General features: G+C 41.4%; 1 protein-coding gene across 1 annotated transcript in view; it reads left to right on the forward strand.

Annotated features, from left to right (window-relative positions):
- Positions 1-2,515: 2,515 nt before the first annotated feature.
- Positions 2,516-22,122, forward strand: part of TTC4 (tetratricopeptide repeat domain 4) — a gene marked incomplete at its 3' end in the record, with an annotated part of 40,130 nt that continues 20,523 nt past the window's right edge. Inside the window, exons 1-5 of the mRNA XM_079728424.1 lie at positions 2,516-2,641; positions 3,288-3,405; positions 4,670-4,831; positions 8,348-8,425; positions 10,096-10,220. Coding sequence (XP_079584550.1) covers positions 2,531-2,641; positions 3,288-3,405; positions 4,670-4,831; positions 8,348-8,425; positions 10,096-10,220 — 594 coding nt within the window. The 5' untranslated portion in view covers positions 2,516-2,530. The remainder of the gene's footprint in view (positions 2,642-3,287; positions 3,406-4,669; positions 4,832-8,347; positions 8,426-10,095; positions 10,221-22,122) is intronic.

Consider the following 22,122-nt stretch of genomic DNA (forward strand, 5'->3'; position numbering starts at 1 on the left):
AATCTGGTGGTTGACAGGAGGGAGAACGAGACGTCAGGATGGTGCCCAGGTTTCTGGGTGGATGACTAGGCCAATGGTGTCCCCCACTGAGTGTCCCTCAGGACCAGGAGCAGGTTGGGGGAGGGGTGAGTTCAGTCTGGACATGGTGAACTTGAGGGGCTTGTCAGCCATGCTAGTGGAGACCGCCCCCGGGTGCTGGCTGCACGTGGGAGGGATCTGAGATGGAAACAGATTTGGGATTCATCTGTGCTCAGGTGTGAGCTGAGATTCCCTGGGTGAGTGTGCAGAGCAGGAAGAGACGTAAGCCTGAGGGGCACCTACATTTAAACTCCTGCTGGGGATGAGGAACCCATGAAGTTGACCACACAGTCATCTTCCAACAAATGTAGGCCAAGGCCATCAGGATTCTGGGCCTGAGAGAGTAGGAAATGGGGTGGTCATTTTGCACAACCTTGTCCATTGCCAAGAATGTTCACAAGCATTGCCTCATTTGAATCTCACAGTAGCCATGTGGAATTAAGGGGAAGGCAGGTTGGCTTCATTGCCTACGTTCTCCAGATGAGGACAGGGCTCAAAGACGATAGGTGTTGTCCAATATCATGCCAGGAAGCAATAGAAGTGTGGATCCCAAAGGCCTCCCAACTTCCATGCTTGAGCCCTTTCCACCTAGAGACACTGCTGTTTTCATTGGCCAGCATCCTGGTCTTGGTGGCCTTGATAAATAACAGCCACCTATTCTGGGTCTGGGTGGTCTTGAAGCACAAAGGAGTCTGATAGGCTCAACTATTGGCCAAGTCCCCCAAGTAGTCTCGAGTTGGAAGGGTCAAAGAGCACTTCCCTTCTCTGAACCTTCCCTACCATCACCTGTAAAATGAGTTCTTACAGGATTTTATAGGAATCAAATTTTAAAAAGGAAGCAAAAAGACTTTGTAGGCTCTGTATTCGGGAAGGGAAAATAAATGAAGAGAATAAAAGGGAATCCTTAGGGAGCAGGCTAGAGGAGGAAGTGTGGAAAAGGAGGTTTGGATTTAGAGGAAAGGGAGCATTTGGACCAGGTGTTCTGCTGGGTGTGGGTGAGGTAGAAAGGAAAACACACACGGTCCTGGCCCTGGAGGGCTCCAAGTGTCATCCTTAGCCCTGCCGTCTGTCTCATCCCCGTGTCAAATAATGAGCAAGCCTGCCAGCTCTGCTTCTGAGCTTCAGATCTCTTTTCTCCCCTGGCCTCTCACCAGCATTCTCCTTGTCAATCTCTTAATCCAGACTCCCCCATCAATCCTTCACCTGGCAACCCAGGCCTTCCTAAGACAAATTTGCCCATAGGTCTGTCAGTGGCTCACTGTCCTCTGCAGGATAAAGGGCTACAGGGCAGTCAGGCCCTCTGGCCCCCACCCACCTTGCTGGCCTTCCTCTTAACTCTTGCGGTAGCCCACATGCAGGCTGTTGCCCACCCGCGTGTCTCTGCACATGGGCTCCCACTGCCTAAAATGCCCAACTTCCCTTCAGCCCCCATCCATCTGCAGAGATAGTCCTCATCTCTGCTCCCAGGTCTGTGTCACCTCCTCTGTGGAACCTCCCTGAACCCCCCAGGGAACACCCACTCCTCTGTGCCTCCACTGCACAGGCTTGTGACCAGTGGGGGTTTAGATTGGTCTGCCAGCTGCCTGTCTTTCCTTCTAGACTAGGCTGTGAGCTGCCAAGACTGTAGCACCTGATGCAGGGCCCAGCAGCCAGTTGCTGGGTAACCCAGGGGTTGCAGGAAGGCTTACCTGGCCTGGAGGTCTTGTTCCCATCTCAGCTGTGGGGACGGAGGGTAGAGGTGGTTAGTTAACCTCAGAAACAGAGTGTGAGCACATCACTCCTTTCCTCAGAACTCTCCAGAAGGTCCCACTGTACGCTGAGGAAAACCCAAACGCTCAGACTCACAGCCCATTATCCCTCCCACCTACCTTCTACTCACACTCCTTGCTGCACCCCTGAGCCCGGCCCTCTCTGTTCCCTCCATGGGTAATGCTCTTGTGCAGACAACCCCCGGCCTCTTCCTTTGCTTGAATGCCTGCCCACCCTGTTTAAAACTTTTCTTCCATAGTCCTTGCTACCACCTGACAAACTCTCACATCTTATTTGTTTATTGTCTGTCTCTCTCCTCTACCTGATCAACTCCTAGAGGGCAAGGATTTTACCTGCTTTGCCTAGCGCTGTATACCCAGCGACTAGAACAGGCCTGGAACACGGAAGGAGCTTAGGAACTATGGGTTGACTGAATGGTTGAATAAATGAATGAATGAAGTGATAGTGGGGTATTGTGGGGCCCTGGGCTTACCCACGACCCCATAAGTACTCGGGAGGGCGCGGCGGGGCCGGTGCTTCCCGGGGGAGGGGTGGAGTCGGGTCGGCCACGCCCCAGAAAGGCGGAACCAGAGGCACAAGGGCCGGCGCAGCCCGGAAGATTGAGGGAAGGGCACCGAGGCCGCCGGAAGTTTTCGAATGATTCTCGGCGTCTGGACCGTGGCAGGAGAGTCAGGGAGCTGACATGGAGGTGCCGGATCCGTTTGCGGCTTCTGACGACGCCATGGACTCGTTCCTGGAAAAGTTCCAGAGCCAGCCTTACCGTGGCGGGTTCCACGAGGACCAGTGGGAGGAGGTGAGCGGACCCGGGGTCTCCGCAAGTGTGTGTGTGTGTGTGTGTGTGTGTGTGTGTGTGTGCGTGCGCGTCGTCCGAACTCCTGGGGCCTCCAGGGCGCCGAGGCGCCTCCCTCACCTCCGAGCCCTGCCGCTGCCAGCGGAAAGGTGGTTTCTACTTGAGTGTTAAAAATCGGCCGCGAAGTTTTGAGGGTCTTCTTAAGCTGCCAGTACGTTTAGGTGTCCAGGTTTTGGCGTCAGAAACTTGTGACTCCACCACTTACTGGCTGTAATACTGGGTCAGTTATTTCACGTATCTGAACCCGTCCCCTCATTTGTAAAATTCCTCTAACTGTAACACCAACCTCGTGGGATTGTGGCGAAGCTGAAGTGAGAGGGTGGGTAAAGTGCCAGGAACATACGAGCGCTCAACTGATGGTGATTACTACCACTTTTATAAGAATGTGAGAACTGAAAGATCTTTAGGGATTGTTCTACACTCTGTTTTACAGATGGGAAACTGGGGCCTGGATAGGGAGAGAGAAAGGCAATCATGAAGATTTGCAAATTATGATGAGTAAGAAAACTTTGATGTAGAGACATGGAATTGGATGTACTCAGTGGAAAATCCTATTTATGTAGTTCATTCTTCTCTTAACAACCTCCAGGAATTTGAAAAGATCCCCCTATTTATGAAGAAAGCGCCATCAGAAATTGATCCCCGGGAGAATCCTGACTTGGCTTGCCTCCAGTCAATTATTTTTGATGAAGAGCGATCTCCAGAAGGTATCTTCAATGACTGTAACATTTGTTTTGCTCCTCCATTGAATTGAGATAAAGTGTGAGTCAGAAAGCTTCTGATGGATAACAAGAAGTAGTTAGCCCGAGCTAACTTGTCACTATTTATTCCAAATATACTTCTTTGGATACCTACTAAATGCTAGGCATTGGGGATACAGGAATGAATGAGACTGCCCTCAAAGGTTACATTCCAGTGGATAGCCAAACTGCCCTAAAGAATCAGGACAAACCTGTGTGATAAGTGCCAACGTGTAACTATAGGTGCTGTTGGAATACTAAAGTTGGGGGAAGTAGGAGTGGGCTTTCACTGGGTGGGAAATTTGAACTGAATTGTCACAATTTTGTAGGCTTTTGCTAAGTTGAGGAGGGTAATTTGCATTCCAGGGACTCAAACAACACGCACAAAAACAGAAGTGTAATTTCCCCCAGTTTCTTCTGTACTTAAAAAAAAAGTCCTTTCAGACTTCCCTGGTGGCATAGTGGTTAAGAATCTGCCTGCCAATGCAGGGGACATGGGTTTGAGCCCTGATCGGGGAAGATCCCACATGCCGCAGAGCAACTAAGCCCGTGTGCCACAACTACTGAGCCTGTGCTCTAGAGCACGTGAGCCACAACTACTGAGCCCATGTGCCACAAGTACTGAAGCCTGCGCGCCTAGAGCCCGTGCTCCGCAACAAGAGAAGCCACCGCAATGAGAAGCCCGCGCACCGTAATGAAGAGTAGCCTCCGCTCACTGCAACTAGAGAAAGCCCGCATGCAGCAACGAACACCCAACGCAGCCAAAAATAAATAAATAAATAAATAAATAAACAAACAAGTAAATAAGAAAAAAGCAAAATAATATTTGAAAAAAAGAGTCCTCTCTTCAAGAGCTAGGAAAAGTATACTTTTTTTTTTTTTTTTTTTTTTTTTTGCGGTATGCGGGCCTCTCACTGTTGTGGCCTCTCCCGTTGCGGAGCACAGGCTCCGGATGCGCAGGCTCAGCGGCCATGGCTCACGGGCCTAGCTGCTCCGCGGCATGTGGGATCCTCCCGGACCGGGTCATGAGCCCGTGTCCCCTGCATCGGCAGGTGGACTCTCAACCACTGCGCCACCAGGGAAGCCCTATAGCATTCATTTTTGAGTTTTCTTTCCCTATTGGTTTCTTGGTTTTGTTTGTCATATATTACATTATTGCATGATTTAGAATTATTTTTAATGAGCTCTTTAAAAATTAGGAAATAGTGATCATTTTTCCTCTTTTTTGCAGAACAGGCCAGGACCTTTAAAGACGAGGGCAATGATTACTTTAAAGAAAAAGACTATAAGAAAGCTGTGATTTCGTACACTGAAGGATTAAAGAAGAAATGTGCAGACCTTGATTTGAATGCTGTTCTTTATTCCAACCGGGCAGCAGCACAGTACTATCTGGGTAATTTATTCCATTATTTAGTACTTTCTAAAAAATTAACTTATGATAAAAACAACTGTATGATGGCTAGTGGAGGGTTTGAGAGTGTCGGTGGAAGAGGAGCTGCTTCTCCCAGAAGCCTAGGATAGCTTACTCTACCTGAACTCTGCTTTTCTAGATAGACTTGGTGAAAAGGGAAACCAGGTAGGTTGTATAATTCTTACTGTCTGAACCAAATGAGTAACATCAAATACCTTAATACATGAGTTGGTATGATCTGGAATTTTTGAGCCCAAATGCTTCTACTCTCTCTCTCTCAACAAAAAAAAAGTTTTTTTCTGGCCTCTTCTCAAGGATGCTAGAAGGGTTAAGGCAATGGAGTTCTTTATGTGAGAGAAACTATATTAATACAAGAGAGAATTTCTCAAAGAGTATTCTGTGGGACCTTTGAAGTAAAACATTCTTTGAACAAGTAAATTTGGACAGTGCTGCTTCTTCATGGGAGATTCGCAGTGCACATTAGTATGTTAATGCTGAGAAAACCTACAGCAAAGAACCTTACCCTGTGATTCTCAGGTTCTATAAGCCCCCTTTTCAAGTAACACTTATTAACATGCAGGACTGTTCTGCAGACATGACTTTGGGAAACACTGATTAATTATTTGGGTGGCATTATTGTTGGTGACTATAGTCTTGGTCGTATTAGACCCATGTTTCTTATCACAGAGTTTTAGAGAGGACCTGGAAATGACCTCAGCCTTTTCTGAGGAGCTGGTAGACAATAAGCCTTGCAGTCTAGCTGGGATAAGTCTGTTGGGACTCGTCACCATTGGAGCAGAGTTTCTTTCTAATCATAGGCCGCTCCAGCTGTTTTCTCCTTTAGAACTTTAGAGATTATTTGAGCCAACCAGCTCCCTCATTTTACATAGGCCCAGAGAGCGACCCCTTTGGTTAGTGCCAGAACCTTGACTAGAAACCCACTCTTCTAACTTCTGGAGGAATACATTTTCTTCATTCAGCAAACTGAGTTCTTGTTCCGTGCTAGGCACTGGCATCATAGAAGTGAGTTAAGACCTGACCTTTCCCTAAAGGAGTTTAATTCATTTACCTATTCAGTCAGTAAATAGAAAGCATTTACTGTGTGCTAGGCACTGCACTGTGAATAAGAGCTACATCGTTCCTTTTCTTGGGGAACTAAAAATGTCATGTATAGGGCTAATAAGAGCAAAAACACCTTGAAAGAAAAAAACCACATGTAATGTGATAACCAGAGGAGCAAATGTGTAATACTCAGAGACATTCCTTAAGTGGTGTCACTGGTATGGCCTACAGAGCACTTTCACATTTTTTTTTATCCCTCTTGACCTCATAGCAGCTATGTAAGATAAATGAGGTTAACAGCTTTATCCCTAGTTAGCAGAGCAAGAAACTGTAGTAAAATGTAGTAATAAATGTAGTAAAATGAATTGTTGAAGGGTACACAGTGCTAGCGTTAGGATGTGGAATCAAGTTTGATTCAGAATACACTAAATGGAAGACCCCTTGACCCATGCTTCCGGAGGTACCTGGTGCTGTTGATTCTTTAGTCCTGAGTACTTTGTAGGTTCTACAGTATAGCTTGGTAGCTTTGAGTTTTCCCTCTGCTGGCTTAGAAGTCAGTTTTCTCAAGCCTAATTAGGCATTTAGCCTGTGTCTCTGTTCTCCAGCTTTAAAATGTGTTCTCTGTTGTTCTCATTCTTGTTGTCTCTGTGGATTTATGGCTTTTTTGTGGCAGAGGGGAGGTGGTAGGGGTTGAACTGCATGTGTTCAGTCTACTGCCTTTAAACAGAAGTTTTTGGATTTCTCTTATATGTATTTTTTCCATAGTTAGGATCATGCTGTTCTTCCAATTTTGTATTCAGTTCTTTTCACTTAATTTTATAACAAACAATTTCACCTGTCATTAAATTATTTGTGAATACTGTTTTAATAGCTACATAAAGTTGCATCATATGGACATACCAGGGTTTACACCATTTGCTTTACTATTCTGCTGTTGTTGAGCATATAGCTGCTTTTAGGTTTTTTTTTTTTTTTTTTTTTTTTTGCCATACGCGGGCCTCTCACTGTTGTGGCCTCTCCCGTTGCGGAGCACAGGCTCCGGACGCGCAGGCTCAGTGGCCATGGCTCACGGGCCTACCCGCTCTGCGGCATGTGGCATCTTCCTGGACCGGGGCACAAACCCGTGTCCCCTGCATCGGCAGGCAGATTCTCAACCACTGTGCCACCAGGGAAGCCCTAGGTTTTTTTAAGTAATGCAAAAATGAACAAACTTAGTGATAAAGTTTTTCCAATAATTCTGGTTATTTAGGATTTGGCAAACTATGACTCACAGGCCACATCTGGATCCCTGACCTCTTGTGAGCTAAAAGTGTTTTTTACATTTTTAAAGGATTGTAAAACGAAGAATGTATAACAGACCATACGTAGCCTGTAAAGTCTGAAATATTTACTATATGGCCCTTTAGAGAAAAATTTTGCTAACCCCCGGGCTAGGGTTTTAGAAGTGAAATTAATAGGTAAATACCAAGCTGTTAAGTAATACTTACAGTATAAACTAGAAAGTGAAAGTCTATCTCATGCCTCCTAGTTTGGATAACCAGTGTGTATGATTGCACACCTTTTTTAAATGCACTTACAAATGTATATTTGTGTGTACCTGTGTCTGTATATTTAGATTGGTTTGTTTTATAAAGATGGGCTTCTATACACATTGACCCACTTAAAATAACATAGCACAGACATCCTATCATGCTTTTACATGCAGAACTGTCTTACTCTTTTTAATAGCTGTATAGTATTTAGTAGTATGGATTTACCATAATTTATTTCATCATTACTAAATTGAGGATATTTAGGTTATCTCCAGCTTTTCATAATTAAAAGTAATGCAGTGGTTAACATGCTTTTACATTTATCCTTATACATTTTTGCAAGCATTTTTTTTGTTTTTTTGCGAGCATTTTTTTTTTAACATCTTTATTGTTTTGCAAGCATTTTTAAGGATCAGTTCTTAGAAGAGTATTGTTGGGTCAAAGTGTGTGTAGAAAGTGCATGCCAATTTGCTCTCTAATTTACTCTTAGAGTGTCCTTTTTCCATATCTTCACCAATATTGGATATTATCTGTTTTTAGTTTTTACCAATTTCATGTTAATTTTAATTTCACTAATCATTAGTGATGTTGAGTATCTCTCCATATGCTTACTAGCCATTTATATTTGTTCGGTGGGTTGCCTGATGCTGTAAACATTTCTAAGGTGCTTGATGAGCACAACTATATTTTTTCTATTGGGTTGGCCAAAAAGTTCGTTCGGGTTTTTCTGTAAGATGTTATGGAAAAACCCGAACGAACCTTTTGGCCAACCCAATATAAACAGTTGCTCTGATTTTTATCTCTCCAAGATTGTCCAAGAGTGTTTTTGTTTCTACACACAAAATTTTGGAAGTAATCTGATCTCAAAACGTGTTTTCTCTTTTACTAAATGGTGTTTTGTTAGGCAATTTTCGTTCTGCTCTCAATGATGTGACAGCTGCCAGAAAACTAAAACCCTGCCACCTGAAAGCAATAGTAAGAGGTAAGTCTTGTAGAGCTGCAGTATGATTGTCATCACGGAAAAGCTGGCATGCACTGCACCAGAAGTATTTTAAGTTTTGATATGAAGGTGCTAAGATACTAATGAAGTCACCTTATTTTTGCCATCTTGATATTAAGTCCTTGTCAACAACAACATGCCATTTTTTAATTTATTTATTTTATTTTTTTTGCGGTACGCGGGCCTCTCACTGCCGTGGCCTCTCCTGTTGTGGAGCACAGGCTCCGGACGCGCAGGCCCAGCGGCCATGGCTCACAGGCCCAGCCGCTCCGTGGCATGTGGGATCTTCCCGGACCGGGGCATGAACCCGCGTCCCCTGCATCGGCAGGCGGACTCTCAACCACTGCGCCACCAGGGCAGCCCGCAACATGCCATTTTTTAAAAGAATTCCCCAGAGAATAATCCAACCCTCTGTTTTAAGAATTTGTAGAGAAATTGAAACTCCTCATTTTAAATTAATAAAGATAAAATTAATTAAAATAAAGCAGGTCTAAAAGCCACATTCTAATTTTTTTTCCAAATTAGCTGATTGAAAGGCAAGATCTTCAAATGCCATGTTCATGTTAATTAAAAGATAAGTTATGGGACTTTTGCTGCTAACTCTAATGCTGAGATGTTCCCAGATTATTTTTTCTCTTGTAGTCTGACCTTTGTATGTAATAATAGTGCTTTTATTACTTTTATACTTCACCTTTTCTTTGAGAAGCTCAAAGGTGATTTGTAAACTTTAATTTATTCATTACATATTAATCTCTGTATCCTCATGACCAACTTAAAATGCTTTATCAAAGTTATTGCTTAAGTAATCATAGTTAGGGGGTTTAAGTAGATCTAGGTCCTTCAGCTGTAGGGAAAGGAGGTACTAAACGAAGATGGGCAAGTAAATTGAGTATAGTCCTGTGGAATTTGCCACAGGCTGGAAGTCTGTACTTTGACTGAATTGTCACCTTTACCTTACCATGTGACCTTGGCGAGACACCCACTCTGAGTATCAGTATGCCCATCTCTGGAAGATAAGGTTGGATTCTATTGACATTTAAGCCCTTACAGTTCTGATATTTTTAAATTCTGTGGAAAGCCCAAAGAGGCTAACTGGAGAAAAAGCATGACTAAAGGAGAGGCAGCTTAAACTGGTAGCCATCAAGAACCATTTTAGGAGACACCTAATGTCTTTGGTCTTGCCATTGCTTTTGTGAATGACTGAGACAAATTCTGCTTTCTCTCTCCATTTAAAGAAAGTCATCTGAGATGAACTTTATTCTTCTCATTTATAGATGAGGAACCTGAAACTCAGGGATGCTCAGTCCTTTGTCTAATGTTTAGTTGGTAAATGACAGCCAGATTTCCAGTCCAGATCTGTCTGATTCCAAAGACTGTGTTCTTTGCCACTAAGCTGTAGCCTTCCCTACTTTAAGAGTCCTTGATACCAGAAAGGCTTACAGGAGTTTTGAGCTGAATGGGCCCTAGAAATCTTTCTGATCTAAGATACAAGAAATAGTCTTCCTTGTCTGGGGAATGTACTACAAGGGTCTTTATCATCCATTTCCCCTTCAGGGTACTGGCTGGTAGCTGGTTAAGGTTGGGTGTCCCGTTCAAGGATGGCTCTTCCCATGCCTGTTGTCCACAGATACTAAGGGTTCTGGGTTCTACAGGTGCCTTATGCCATCTGGAACTGAAAAACTATGTCGAGGCTGTGAACTGGTGCGATGAGGGGCTGCAGATAGATGCCACAGAGAAGAAGCTTCTGGAAATGAGGGCTAAAGCAGACAAGTTGAAGGTTGGTGGCAAAATCAGCCAATTGGCATTTGTTAATTAGCATTAATTAATTAATTAGCATTTCCCAGATTGTATCTTGGGTCACTGTAAACTTTTTCTTCTTTAAAACAAAACCCAGGGAATTCCCTGGCAGTCCAGTGGTTAGGACTCGGCGCTGAGGGTCCCGGTTCAATCCCTGGTCAGGAACTAACATCCCACAAGCCATGTGTGGGATCAGCCAAAACAACAACAGCCAGCCAAACAACAACAATAACAAACAAAACACAAAATTAGTCCCTACCCTTGGCACTCTGGAGGATACAGATAAGTAAACAAGCAAGTAAATAAATAATTATAACATGATAGAGGCAAGGAAGAATACATAGTACTTGATAAATTTATGACTATTATGATTTGAATAAATAGATTAGTGCCATAGTCTAGTCTGCACACTGAGTATAGCTATTGAAAGAGAGGAGGGGAAAGGACAGTTAAACATTTAAGCAAAATCTTAAGCTTCTATAATACTGTGTAACTCCCAGCATTAAGACACCTATAACTTGCTCATGAAATGCTACATTTCTGGCACATAACAGCAACAGTGATGATAAAATTAACTCTGTAGTCTGTAGTAACAGACTGCCAACACTACCAAAAAAAAATCTAACATTTAGATAGCACTTACTGTATGTATGTTCCAAGTGCTATTTAAAAATTTTTACTTATATGAATCCATCTGAACCACACACAGTTCTATAAGAGAGGCACTATTCTAATTCACCTTCCACTAGTGAGGTAGCTAAAGCAGAGAGAGCAGGAAGTTGCCCAAGTCACACAACTGGTGAAGCTGGACTTCAAAGTCAGGCTGTTCGGCTCCAGAGTCCACATTCTTAGTCCTGTGCATTATTGTCTCACAAGTCTGTTCAGTACAAATCCAGACTTGAGTTCTCTTGATTCCTGGTCTAGGTTCACTGCTTATACTATGGAATGGGAATTTTCAGTGCCAAGGGAGCCTAGAGCAGGCCCTGAACAGGAATAAGTTTTAGTCAGAGGTCATTTTGGTCATATCTACAAAAGTAGATATGTGTGGACCCACATGGCTCAATAACAGAATTCTCAGCCTAGGCAACTAGGTGTGGGCCAGAATTTCTAAAAGTGGTATACACAGGAGAGAAGATCTAGAGGGCTCCTGTGGAAGGCCATTGCCAAGCTTATCTGCAGAAAAACCCTTGTTTGACCTAAATGAAAGCTTTTAGGTCCTGCAGCATAATTAAAGGGAGATTTCAGGGCCCAAAAGCCTGACATTAGGTATAGGTGACATTGCTTGCAGAGTATCAGGATTATACCCTTTTATCTGAGTATAAATTGATTCTGGATTCCCATGTGCTTGGTATATGTGAGCAATAGACCCATATGGTTATGTTAAGATCAGACAAAATAGACTTCAAGGCAATGACTGTTACCAGAGATAAAGCAAGGCATTTTTTTTAAATGATGAAAGGGTCAGTTTATCAAGCATATTTAACAATTCTAAATGTGTATGTACCTAATAATAGAACTTCAAAATGTATGAAGCAAAAATTGACAAAGAAGGAAGAGACAAATGTATAAATAGGTAGAAAGGTCAACATCCCTCTCTCAGAGTAACTGATAGACTTAAGTAGATAAAGAAATCAGTAAAGAGAAGTGATGTCAGCAAAAATAGCCAACTAAAGACCTGGAAAATTTTTCTCCATAAAGTCCGTGGAAAATGGACAGAAATGCTCAATCAACTTTTTCATAACTCTGAAATGAACTTGCAGCAATCTGGGTAGTGTTTGTTCAAGAAAAATAGCTGAACCTCTGTAAGAACAGCAAGCTTTGTGGCATTTTTAACTTGCCCTATCCCCATCTCCTCCCTCCCTAGTTCCATAGTAGCCTTGAAAGCCAACAGCCCACAATCATGGTGAAAATGAAGCAGCCTGGCAGCCACCAGAGGAGGCAGAACAGGATTAGAGCTCCTTCAAAGCCCCATTCCCAGAGGATTGTCATTATTTGACTACCTAGAAGATCCCACTTACAAGTTGTTTTTATTTGACACATCTTGAAGCTATCCCAGTAGGAAAAGCTTTTTCACAGAGTGTTGGTGTAGGAGGCATTTGTTAAAAACAATTTGAGGCAGTTATTTAAGATTTCATCTGCCTGAGGCAGTGGAAAACCCCTGAGGCAAATAATAGGCTTACCAGAAAACTTAACAGGAAAAGCTGGGGAATGAGATTCTGTAGGGGCTTTGAAAAGCTCCAGCATATTCCTGGGAATCTAGAGGGTCACATATGTGCTCTTGCTATATGCATGTGCTCAGGAAAGATCTAAGAATGTCCTAAGCTCTAACCTCTGGCTGATTTGGAAGCTTTGTGGCAGCAGGAAATGAAGGCTAAGGCTGAATTGTTAACTGCTGGGGTGATTGTTGAAGCGTTGTTCAAACGTGCCTGCAGAGCCCCTTGGCAAAGACTGGGAGACTTTTTGGCTTCAGGTGTTTAGGGAAATCTGTCCAGTCATTATCTCACCAATAAGCTAACTGGAGACTTTATTAGTCACATATAACAGAGAATACAGGCTTTACAGAATTAGTTCAGAAAAGTCACTAAACAAACAATAGCGACAGCAGCAACAAACACTGGGGAGGGGAGAGAGAGAATATGATTGCCAGAGTTGCCACATTATATTATTTTAAATGTCCAGTTTTCAACAAAAAATTACAAGACATGCAAAGGATCAAAGTGTGGTCCATATCCAGGAAAAGAAATCAACAGAAACTGTCCCTGAGGAAGCCCAGACATGAGACTTAAAAGGTAAAAAACTTTCAACCAGCTATTTAAAATATGTTCTAAGAACTGCTGCCTGAAAAAAATGCACAACCTAGAAGTTGCGAATTAAGTTTTATTCAGCAGACTTACTGAGGACTTAAGCCTGGGATACAGCCTCTCAGCTCTGAAGGACCGTTCTGAACAGGTAGGGGAGAAGCAAAGATATAGGGAAAAAAAACCCCATGTGGTCAAACATCAAAAGACTACTGCTAATTAAAAACAGACATTTCAAGTTAATGAATTTAGTGCTTTTCTATATGGGAAGATGGGCTTATTGAAATTATTCCTTGGATATGCACGTTTACTATAGGACCAGTATTCTGTTTTTTCCATGCTTAGCATCCCTTAGGATGCACCATCAGGGTGGCTGCAGTGGCTGATGGCTTGATGGCCACAAAATTCTTTGTTTATTGAAATGGCAGGTTACATTCTTTGTCCACAGTGCCTCCTCTTGATCATAAATTCAACCAATGTTTGGGAGGCATTTGATGACCAATTTTTTCCCACTGCGCTAGGAAGGCTCATTCCTAGATCAGGCAAAGAGTCTGTTGGTAGGCTACTAAGTGTGCTAATTTTGGATCAGGTCCTGTTGATAATCTTAAATTCTCTGGATCGCCTCTCTTACTAGTCTGTTATCCAGGAAATGTTTTCCCTTGTTGCTTCTTCCTATATCTAGAGTTGCACTATTACAGTTATTCTGTGTAGAGTTGTATATATGATCAACTGCCTCAAGATGTTTAACCATCATTAATTTTGTTGGAGGCCTGGTTACACATTGGGTAGTGCAAGAGACAGCAATCTTATAAAACAGACAGGATATAAGTAATATAGCTAGTAAATTAATAAAGTTGTAGTGTAGCAAAGAGAGGCACAGGTATAAATAATTTGAAAACAACAAGAGAGAACAAGTTAAAATAATGGTTAGTATAGCTAGTTGTAATATTGTCACAGTAAACCATCAGGTCCACAGGGGAGCCAGCTGGAGAAGCCAAATGCAGTAGGGATCAGGTAGAGAGAAAAAAATTAATATTTCATCTTTGTTTACAAAGGTATACTTTCTCAATTGGTTGTAGGTCATGGTTGCCATAAGAGGAAAGCTTTTTGGAAAGCCAAAATTAAAAGCTAGTATAGTTCAGAAAAAGTCATAAAATTATAAATCATATTTATCAGTTCATTCAGTCCCATGTAATTAAGTCCTGTTGATCTAGATGGAGGTATTGGGTCTTCCATTAGAGTTTTGTAATTTCTTTTTTTTTTAAATAAATGTATTTATTTCATTTTATTTATTTTTGGCTGCATTGGGTCTTCGTTGCTGTGCACGGGCTTTCTCTAGCTGCGGTGAGCGGGGGCTGCTCTTCGCTGTGGTGCACGGGCTACTCTTTGCTGTGGTGCGCGGGCTTCTCATTGTGGTGGCTTCTCTTGTTGTGGAGCACGGGCTTTAGGTGCGCAGGCTTCAGTAGTTGTGGCTCACGGGCTCTAGAGCGCAGGCTCAGTAGCTGTGGAGCACGGGCTTAGTTGTTCCGCAGCATGTGGGATCTTCCCAGACCAGGGCTTGAAACTGTGTCCCCTGTGTTGGCAGGCAGATTCTTAACCACTGCGCCACTAGGGAAGCCCCTTTTGTAATTTCTTACCCATTTCAGTGGTATGATCTAAAAGTTATCAGAAATTAATATTTTTCAAAGTCCTTCTTGTGAATCTTCTTGAAGATTTTCATTTTATAAAAGCATCAAAGTAAAACTGATTGTCTGTAAATGACAAAAGACTTAAAATGGCATGGTTAAAGATCTGATTACAATGTAATTGGCAAGAAACTTGGTTATTTCTGTGACATACAACATTTTAAGATAATAATTAGAATTATGACTGATAACATACCAGGACAATCAGATTTTTAGGAATTCCATATAAAATTTGGAATATCTATATTAACATTTACCCACACAGCATAATCTAAGAAGGTTTATCTCCAATCACTTGACAGTGTTTTTCAAGTAATTTAACATACCAAATAAACCTAATTAGTTTAATATTCCTCTGAGATGCCTCAGGGTTCCTTTGAAGCTTCCCAGAGTTAGCTGGAGGTCAAAAGAACTTCAGTTAGAATTTGATATTTGGGAAGTGTGTCAAGAATATCAAAAAGGTTTCAAAAGGTTTGACTTGGTCAAATAGGTTCATAGGTCATTGTGAAACAATACTTATTCACTTCACCAAAGTGACAAAAGATTTCAAAAACAGGGACTCTCCTGGTGGTGCAGTGGTTAAGAATCTGCCTGCCAATGTACGGGACATGGGTTCGATCCCTGGTTCGGGAAGATCCCACATACCATGGAGCAACTAAGCCCATGTGCCACAACTACTCAGCCTGCAAGCCACAACTACTGAGCCTGAGTGCCACAACTACTGAAGCCCGCGTGCTCTAGGGCCCACGTGCTGCAACTCCTGAGCCCATGTGCTGGAACTAATGAAGCCCGTGCACCTAGAGTCCGTGCTCCACAACAAGAGAAACCACCACAGTGAGAAGCCCGTGCACCGCAACCAAGAGTAGCCCCGCTCGCCGCAACTAGAGAAAGCCTGCATGCAGCAACGAAGACCCAATGCAGACAAAAAAAAAGATTTCAAAAGCAAATACACATCACCTAAAGGCAAAGAAACCCATAATCTGTTATCAAAAACAGTATTCCAAGAAAATTTTTTTCTCTTAATAGAGAGAGGAACCAAATCTAGTCCTGCACTAACCTACTTTTAGTAACAAAATCCATTTACCTCGTTAATTTAGTCGCAGCCTGACCATGTGCAAAACTTTTTCAGGGCTTTCTTTCTACAAACCTTCCACAACTTTCTGTATCCATATTAGTTTGTTCCTTATTTTTCCATCTACAAACAACCAGCTCTAGGACAAAATCACTTGTTCCCCTTAAAATGTATTTCCATTCCTCATACCTTCTTTTGCTGAAAACACACATTGTACTTTACTTGCATACTGAAACATTTCCCTTATTGTTTTTAGTGGCTTTAATTACATATTACAGTTTTAACCTTTAAAAATCTTAATCTCTAGCAAAAACTGACAAGCAGCAAGTAATTGTGAACTGTTTGTCATACTAGCATTTCCTGATTGGCAAATTTAGGAATATTCTAGAACCTCTAGAAACATATATCTTTTCATAGCGTAATTTCTTTCCTCAATGTGGTACAAGACATGTCTAATAAACCCAAACATCTTTAGTTTCCCTCTTGTAAGGAGACAAAAGTAGGTAAATTTAGACCTGTTTAGCAATTAATGTTCCAGTATTTATTTGAAATGACTTGGGTATTCAGTGAATTCTCATCATTTAATTTAACTTAGCAAAACTCAAGTTACCAAAAATCAGGAGAAACTATTTTAGATAGACATACCCAAAACATAATTATTCCTAAGAGTTCACCTGTAAACTCTTGTCTCATTTACCTTTATTTTATAACTTACGAAGATATCATCATACTGCGGATGAAGAATGTCACCTGCCATTATCAGTAAACAGAGGATGTTGCAGCCATCAAGCCATCAGCCACTGCAGCTGCCCCTGACTGTGCACCCTGAGGGGATTCAGGATGGAGGAAAAAACAGGATACTGGCCCTAGATAGTTAAGATATAACATATATATCAAAGGAATGATTTCAGTGAGCCCAGACTCTTGCATCTTCCCATACATAGAAAAGTGTTAAATTCATTAACTGAGATGTCTGTTTTTATTTAACAGTAATCTTTCGATGTTCCGACTACCTGGTTTTATGTAGAAACTATATATCCTGGCTCCTCCCTTACCTCTTCAGAGCAGTTCCTAGAGCTGTCTGCCTCCCAGGCTTAAGTCCTCAGCAAGGACTTAAGAGGCTGCCTCCCAGGCGTAAGTCCTCAGCAAGTCCTCCAAATAAAACATAATTCTCAACTTTCAGGTTGTGCATTTTTTTCAGTCAACAATACCAAGTTAATTTTTCTTGCTGATAAACTCTGCAACAGAAATAACATGAACTTAGTTAACCTAGGTACAATAAAAGTAAGGTATGTCTATATTGATTAAACCAACAAGCTTAAGCTAGCTCTATTACCAGATACAATTTAATATTGAATATTTCCTAGGTCATGTGAACCTGAAACTCATTCTGGCCAGTTTCCATTATATTTAGAAAAATTTAATTTGTAAGTGCTTACTTTTAAGTCAATTAAATGGCGCTGTTTTATAAACTTAATTTTGATAATATTTTCCAGAGGTAGAGACATCTTATATATATAATGTACACACAGACATATAAGCAGACAAAACTAGAGATCTCATAGCTTTAACATGTAGTTACAAATCAGGTATCATAATATAAACTTACTAGTTTATAAGTAGCAGTTGGAATAAGTTAAATTTATTTGCTCAGATGACTAAGGCTTATGCTGTTTGTGGAAAAGACTTAAGGTTTATATTTGTCCTTGATAAATCCCTTAAGGAGGCTATAAGTTAGATTTTGAGTGAGGGAGCCTTTCCAGCAGTTTGAGTTTAAAAGAGCCCTTTTGTCTCCTTTGGTTTCAGGTTTTACCTGATTGAGCTAACTAGGCTCAGTCTCAGCTGTTTGTGGGCTGTATTTACATTTCTGATTTGTAGAGGTTTGCAACATACAGGCAGTTGCTTTAAATTCTCTAAAGAACTGGTCTGCTGCCTAAATGGTATTAAAAGATTGATTTGCCCAACTATATTTTCTTTAATTTGCATTTTTATATCAGAAAATTTCCAACTATCTGAAAATTAAGAGTTCTATGTTCTAGAACTTTAGGGTTCAATTTATCATGCCTTCAAAAGTTTGCACAAGGCATTCAACCAAGGCTCTCTTTCTGAGTGTATAGGGTAAACCCAGAGCAAAAGTCTCTATTATTATTTTTATTGGCCGCTGCATGTTAACTCCCAGCTTTTATTTCATATAGTGTGGGCTCAGGTAACCTTGTTGGTTTCTTTTAGTATGTTTAATTAATATTGTCTGGGGGGCAGATTTATATGCGCTGTCTTATAATAGCAGGCAGGGGAAGCATTCCCCAGTGAGACATAATGTCTATCCTACAATATAATTAGGCAAAAGGGATACAACCATCTTACATATAGCCCTTTTAAATACACCAATTTATATAAACTTTCTATTCTGTCAACTTTTTAAAAAAATTATTAATTTAATTATTTTTGGCTGCGTTGGGTCTTCGTTGCTGTGCGCGGGTTTTCTCTAGTTGCGGCGAGCGGGGACTACTCTTCGTTGTGGTGTGCTGGCTTCTCATTGTGGTGTCTTCTGTTGCAGAGCACGGGCTCTAGGCATGCAGGCTTCAGTAGTTGTGGCACACAGGTTTAATTGCTCCATTGCTCCACGGCATGTGGGATCTTCCTGGACCAGGGCTCAAACCTTTGTCCCCTGCATTGGCAGGCAGATTCTTAAGCACGCGCCACCAGGGAAGCCCTATTCTGTCATCTTTTATACCTTTAACTAGTTTCCATCAGGATCCTATCGACAAGCCTTGGTCTTAACAACAGTCCTAGAAGCTTTCTTTTCTTTTTATCCCTCAACCATTTTATCTATTTTTGTATAAAAGGCTCTGGGGTCCCCAGTGAGAGATTGAGCCAAGGCACTCAGGTCTTTTTGTCAATCTTTTAACTTGATTAATTGGCCTAACTGTTGCCCCAAGTAATTGTTAGTCGGGTATCTCAGTGTAGTTTTTTTCTAGCCTTTTAAATACACACACACACACACACACACACACACACACACACACATATAACACATAGTTTTTAAACTGGGGTAAATAGAACAGACTTGTTCGGGGCCCTTTAATGTTGGGGACCAATAGAGGGTCCCTTTGGCCCATCCAACCTTAGGTAGTGTTGTATCAGAACCTTTTTAATCCTATTAACGTTCATTTTATTTATCCCATTTCTTAATAACCGTCTAAAGATTTCTTTATCCATTTGGGATGAGACCCTTTAAAATTTCCACCTTGTTGGGAAGAAGTCTCTAGACTTTCTTTCAGTTTTTTTCTTACTTCCCTGTTAATCAACCTAATTAACATTAATTATCCTAATGTTTTTATTAGCATCTGTAAGACCCATTGAGGGGAAGCAGAGATCACAAATAAGGCTTCCCAAACTGTTTTTTTTATTTGTTTGTTTTAAACTACGGAGTTCTGGGAATTCCCTGGCGATCCAATGGTTAGGACTCCACGCTTTCACTGCCTAGGGCTCGGGTGCGAAGTAAGATCCTGCAAGCCGTGTGGCCAAAATTAAATAAATTAATTAAATAAACAAACAAAACTAAGGAGTTCTTAGGTTAACCATTTTACATATATATTTTTTCCACCTTCTAATTTGGCTTTATCATAGGTACCAGTAAAATAGCTGTTTATAATGAGAGCTCTCTAAAAAATATACCAATTTAGAATTTTCTCCAATTTAAAAGATCCATTGTCTGGCCATTAACTAGATAGATCCTAATAGTGACTCAAACCAATAAGGTGCAAGAGGCGTCCCCACAGGAGAGTGCGAAGGATGCTGCCTATACAAGATCTAGAAAGTGTACTCCCAAAAATAGCGTAAGAAAGTAAAGGCCTTTGTTGTACAGGCTGACGCAACTAAGGTTCAGATGACAAAAGCCCCTGAGAATTGACACAGTCAGACAAGAGACTGCTCAGAATCCCAGTCTGTTCGATTGGTTGTGAAACGTACACCATATGTGTACCTTCCAGATGGCAGAGAACAGGCTCTTAAAACACACACACACACACACACACACACACTCTCTCTCTCTCTCTCTCTCTCTCTCCCCACATTGAAGAAGATCAGGTAGAACGTTTTCATCTCAAAGGCACAGGGAGAGAAATGCAAGTTCCCTCTAGAAGGGCTTTTGCTTCTTTAAGGTCAGAATTCTGCAGAGGTCTTTTATCAAGCTGTCTTTCTCTAACTTAACTGCGAACACAATAAAAGAACCTCCTCTTGGCCATTTTCAGGGTGAGATTTCCTTTAATTACCAATTAAGTAAGTACAAGTTTTGTACGTACATAAACCTGGCTGGGGTGTTAGTTGGAGGCTGGCTTTCTGATGCCCCTCATTTAGAAAAGATATTAGGCCAGCCTCTCACCCAATCACACAGTCCAGATCACTCAGTATCTCTTGACTGAGCAACTCGCAGTGTCTTCCAACCAGGATGTACTTTTTCCTGTTATCTTTCAGCTGGGCTCCCCCAGTATCTTTTCAGCTGGGGAGCCAGATACTGGTTATATACAACTGAATAAAACTCAAACAACCAATAATTGGGAGATCTGAGAACCAAGAGAGACTCACCCAAATTTGTTTGGACTCTGAGGCAGACGGGCACAAGAGGCCTCTGCTGGTACCAAGACTCCAGCTCCTTGTGAGGTCAGGTGAAGCAGAGAAGTCTGCCCTGAGTCCCTTTGTGGTCACCAAAACTGTCAACTGAAAAAAAAATGCACAATCTAGAAGTTGAGAATTATGTTTTATTCAGCAGAGTTACTGAGGGCTTAAGCCTGGGATACAGACTCTCATATAGCTCTGAGGGACTGTTCCACATGTAGTGGAACATCAAAAGATTACTGCTAATTAAAGAAACACATTTCAAGTTAAAGCATTTAGCACTTTTCTATGTATGGGAAGATGTAAGAGTCCGGGCTCATTGAAATTATTCCTTTGATATGCACCATAAATATCTAGGGCCAGTATTCTCTTTTTTCCATCCTGAATTCCCTCAGGGTGTGCTCTCGGGTGGCTACAGTGGCTGATGGCTTTATGACTACAACATCTTTTGTTTACTGAAATGGCAGTAGACATTCTTTGTCCACAAAACGAAAGGAAACAATGTCTAAAGAACTTCAAAAAATACATGGGGGGGGCTTCCCTGGTGGCGCAGTGGTTGAGAGTCTGCCTGCCAATGCAGGGGACACAGGTTCGTGCCCCAGTCCGGGAAGATCCCACATGCCGTGGAGCGGCTAGGCCCGTGAGCCGTGGCCGCTGAGCCTGCGTGTCCGGAGCCTGTGCTCCGCAATGGGAGAGGCCACGACAGTGAGAGGCCCATGTACCGCAAAAAAAAAAAAAAACCCAAAAAACATGGGAACACTCACTCACCAAATAGGGAATATCATTAAAGAAAAATTAACAACTGGAATGAGAAATTCACTAAGGGGTTCAAGAATAGAACTTTGAAGATAGGTCAATTGTGATTACTCAGTCTGAGGAATAGAAAGAAAAAAGAACAAAGAAAGATGAAGAGAGACTGAGAGACTTATGGGATGCCATCAAGCATATCATAGGCATAATGAGAGTCCCAGGATAGAGAAAGGGGTAAAAGAATATTTGAAGAAGTAACAGCCGAAAACTTCCCAGATTTGATGGGAAATAGTAAGCTACTCTCCCAAGAAGCTTAACAAACACCAAGTAGGATATACTTAAAGAAATCTATATCCAGACACATCATAATCAAACTGTTAAAAGTCAAAGACAAAGAAGAGAATCTTAAAAGCATCAAAAGAGAAGTGACTCTTCATATATGAGATCCTCCATAAAATTAATAGCTGATTTCTCATCAGAAACCATGTTAGCCAAAGGGCAGTGGGATGACATGAAAAGTGCTGAAAGAAAAAGACTGTCAACCAAGAATTCTGTATCCAGCAAACTTAACCCTTCAAAAATGATGGAGAGGAAGAAGTAAAACTCTATTTGTAAATGATATGAGCTTATATATAGAAAATTCTAAAGAATCCACTAAACTACTGGAACTAGTAAATTAGTCCACCAAGCTGGTAGGATATGTCAGAATACACCGATCAGCTGTATTCTCTACACTTTTAATGAACATTCCAAATGTGGAATTAAGAAAATTCCATTTACAATAGCATCAAAAAGAATAAAATATTTAGGAATAAATTTAACAAAAGTAGCATAAAATTTATACTTTGAAAATACAAAACATTGTTGAAAGAAATTAAACCTAAATAAATGGGAAGACATCCCATATTCATGGATCAGATCTTTTTAAAAAATTTTTTATTTACTTATTTTATTGTTGGC

The sequence above is a fragment of the Hyperoodon ampullatus genome, assembly GCF_949752795.1.
Source record: "Hyperoodon ampullatus genome assembly, chromosome: 2".
NCBI lineage: Eukaryota > Metazoa > Chordata > Mammalia > Artiodactyla > Ziphiidae > Hyperoodon > Hyperoodon ampullatus.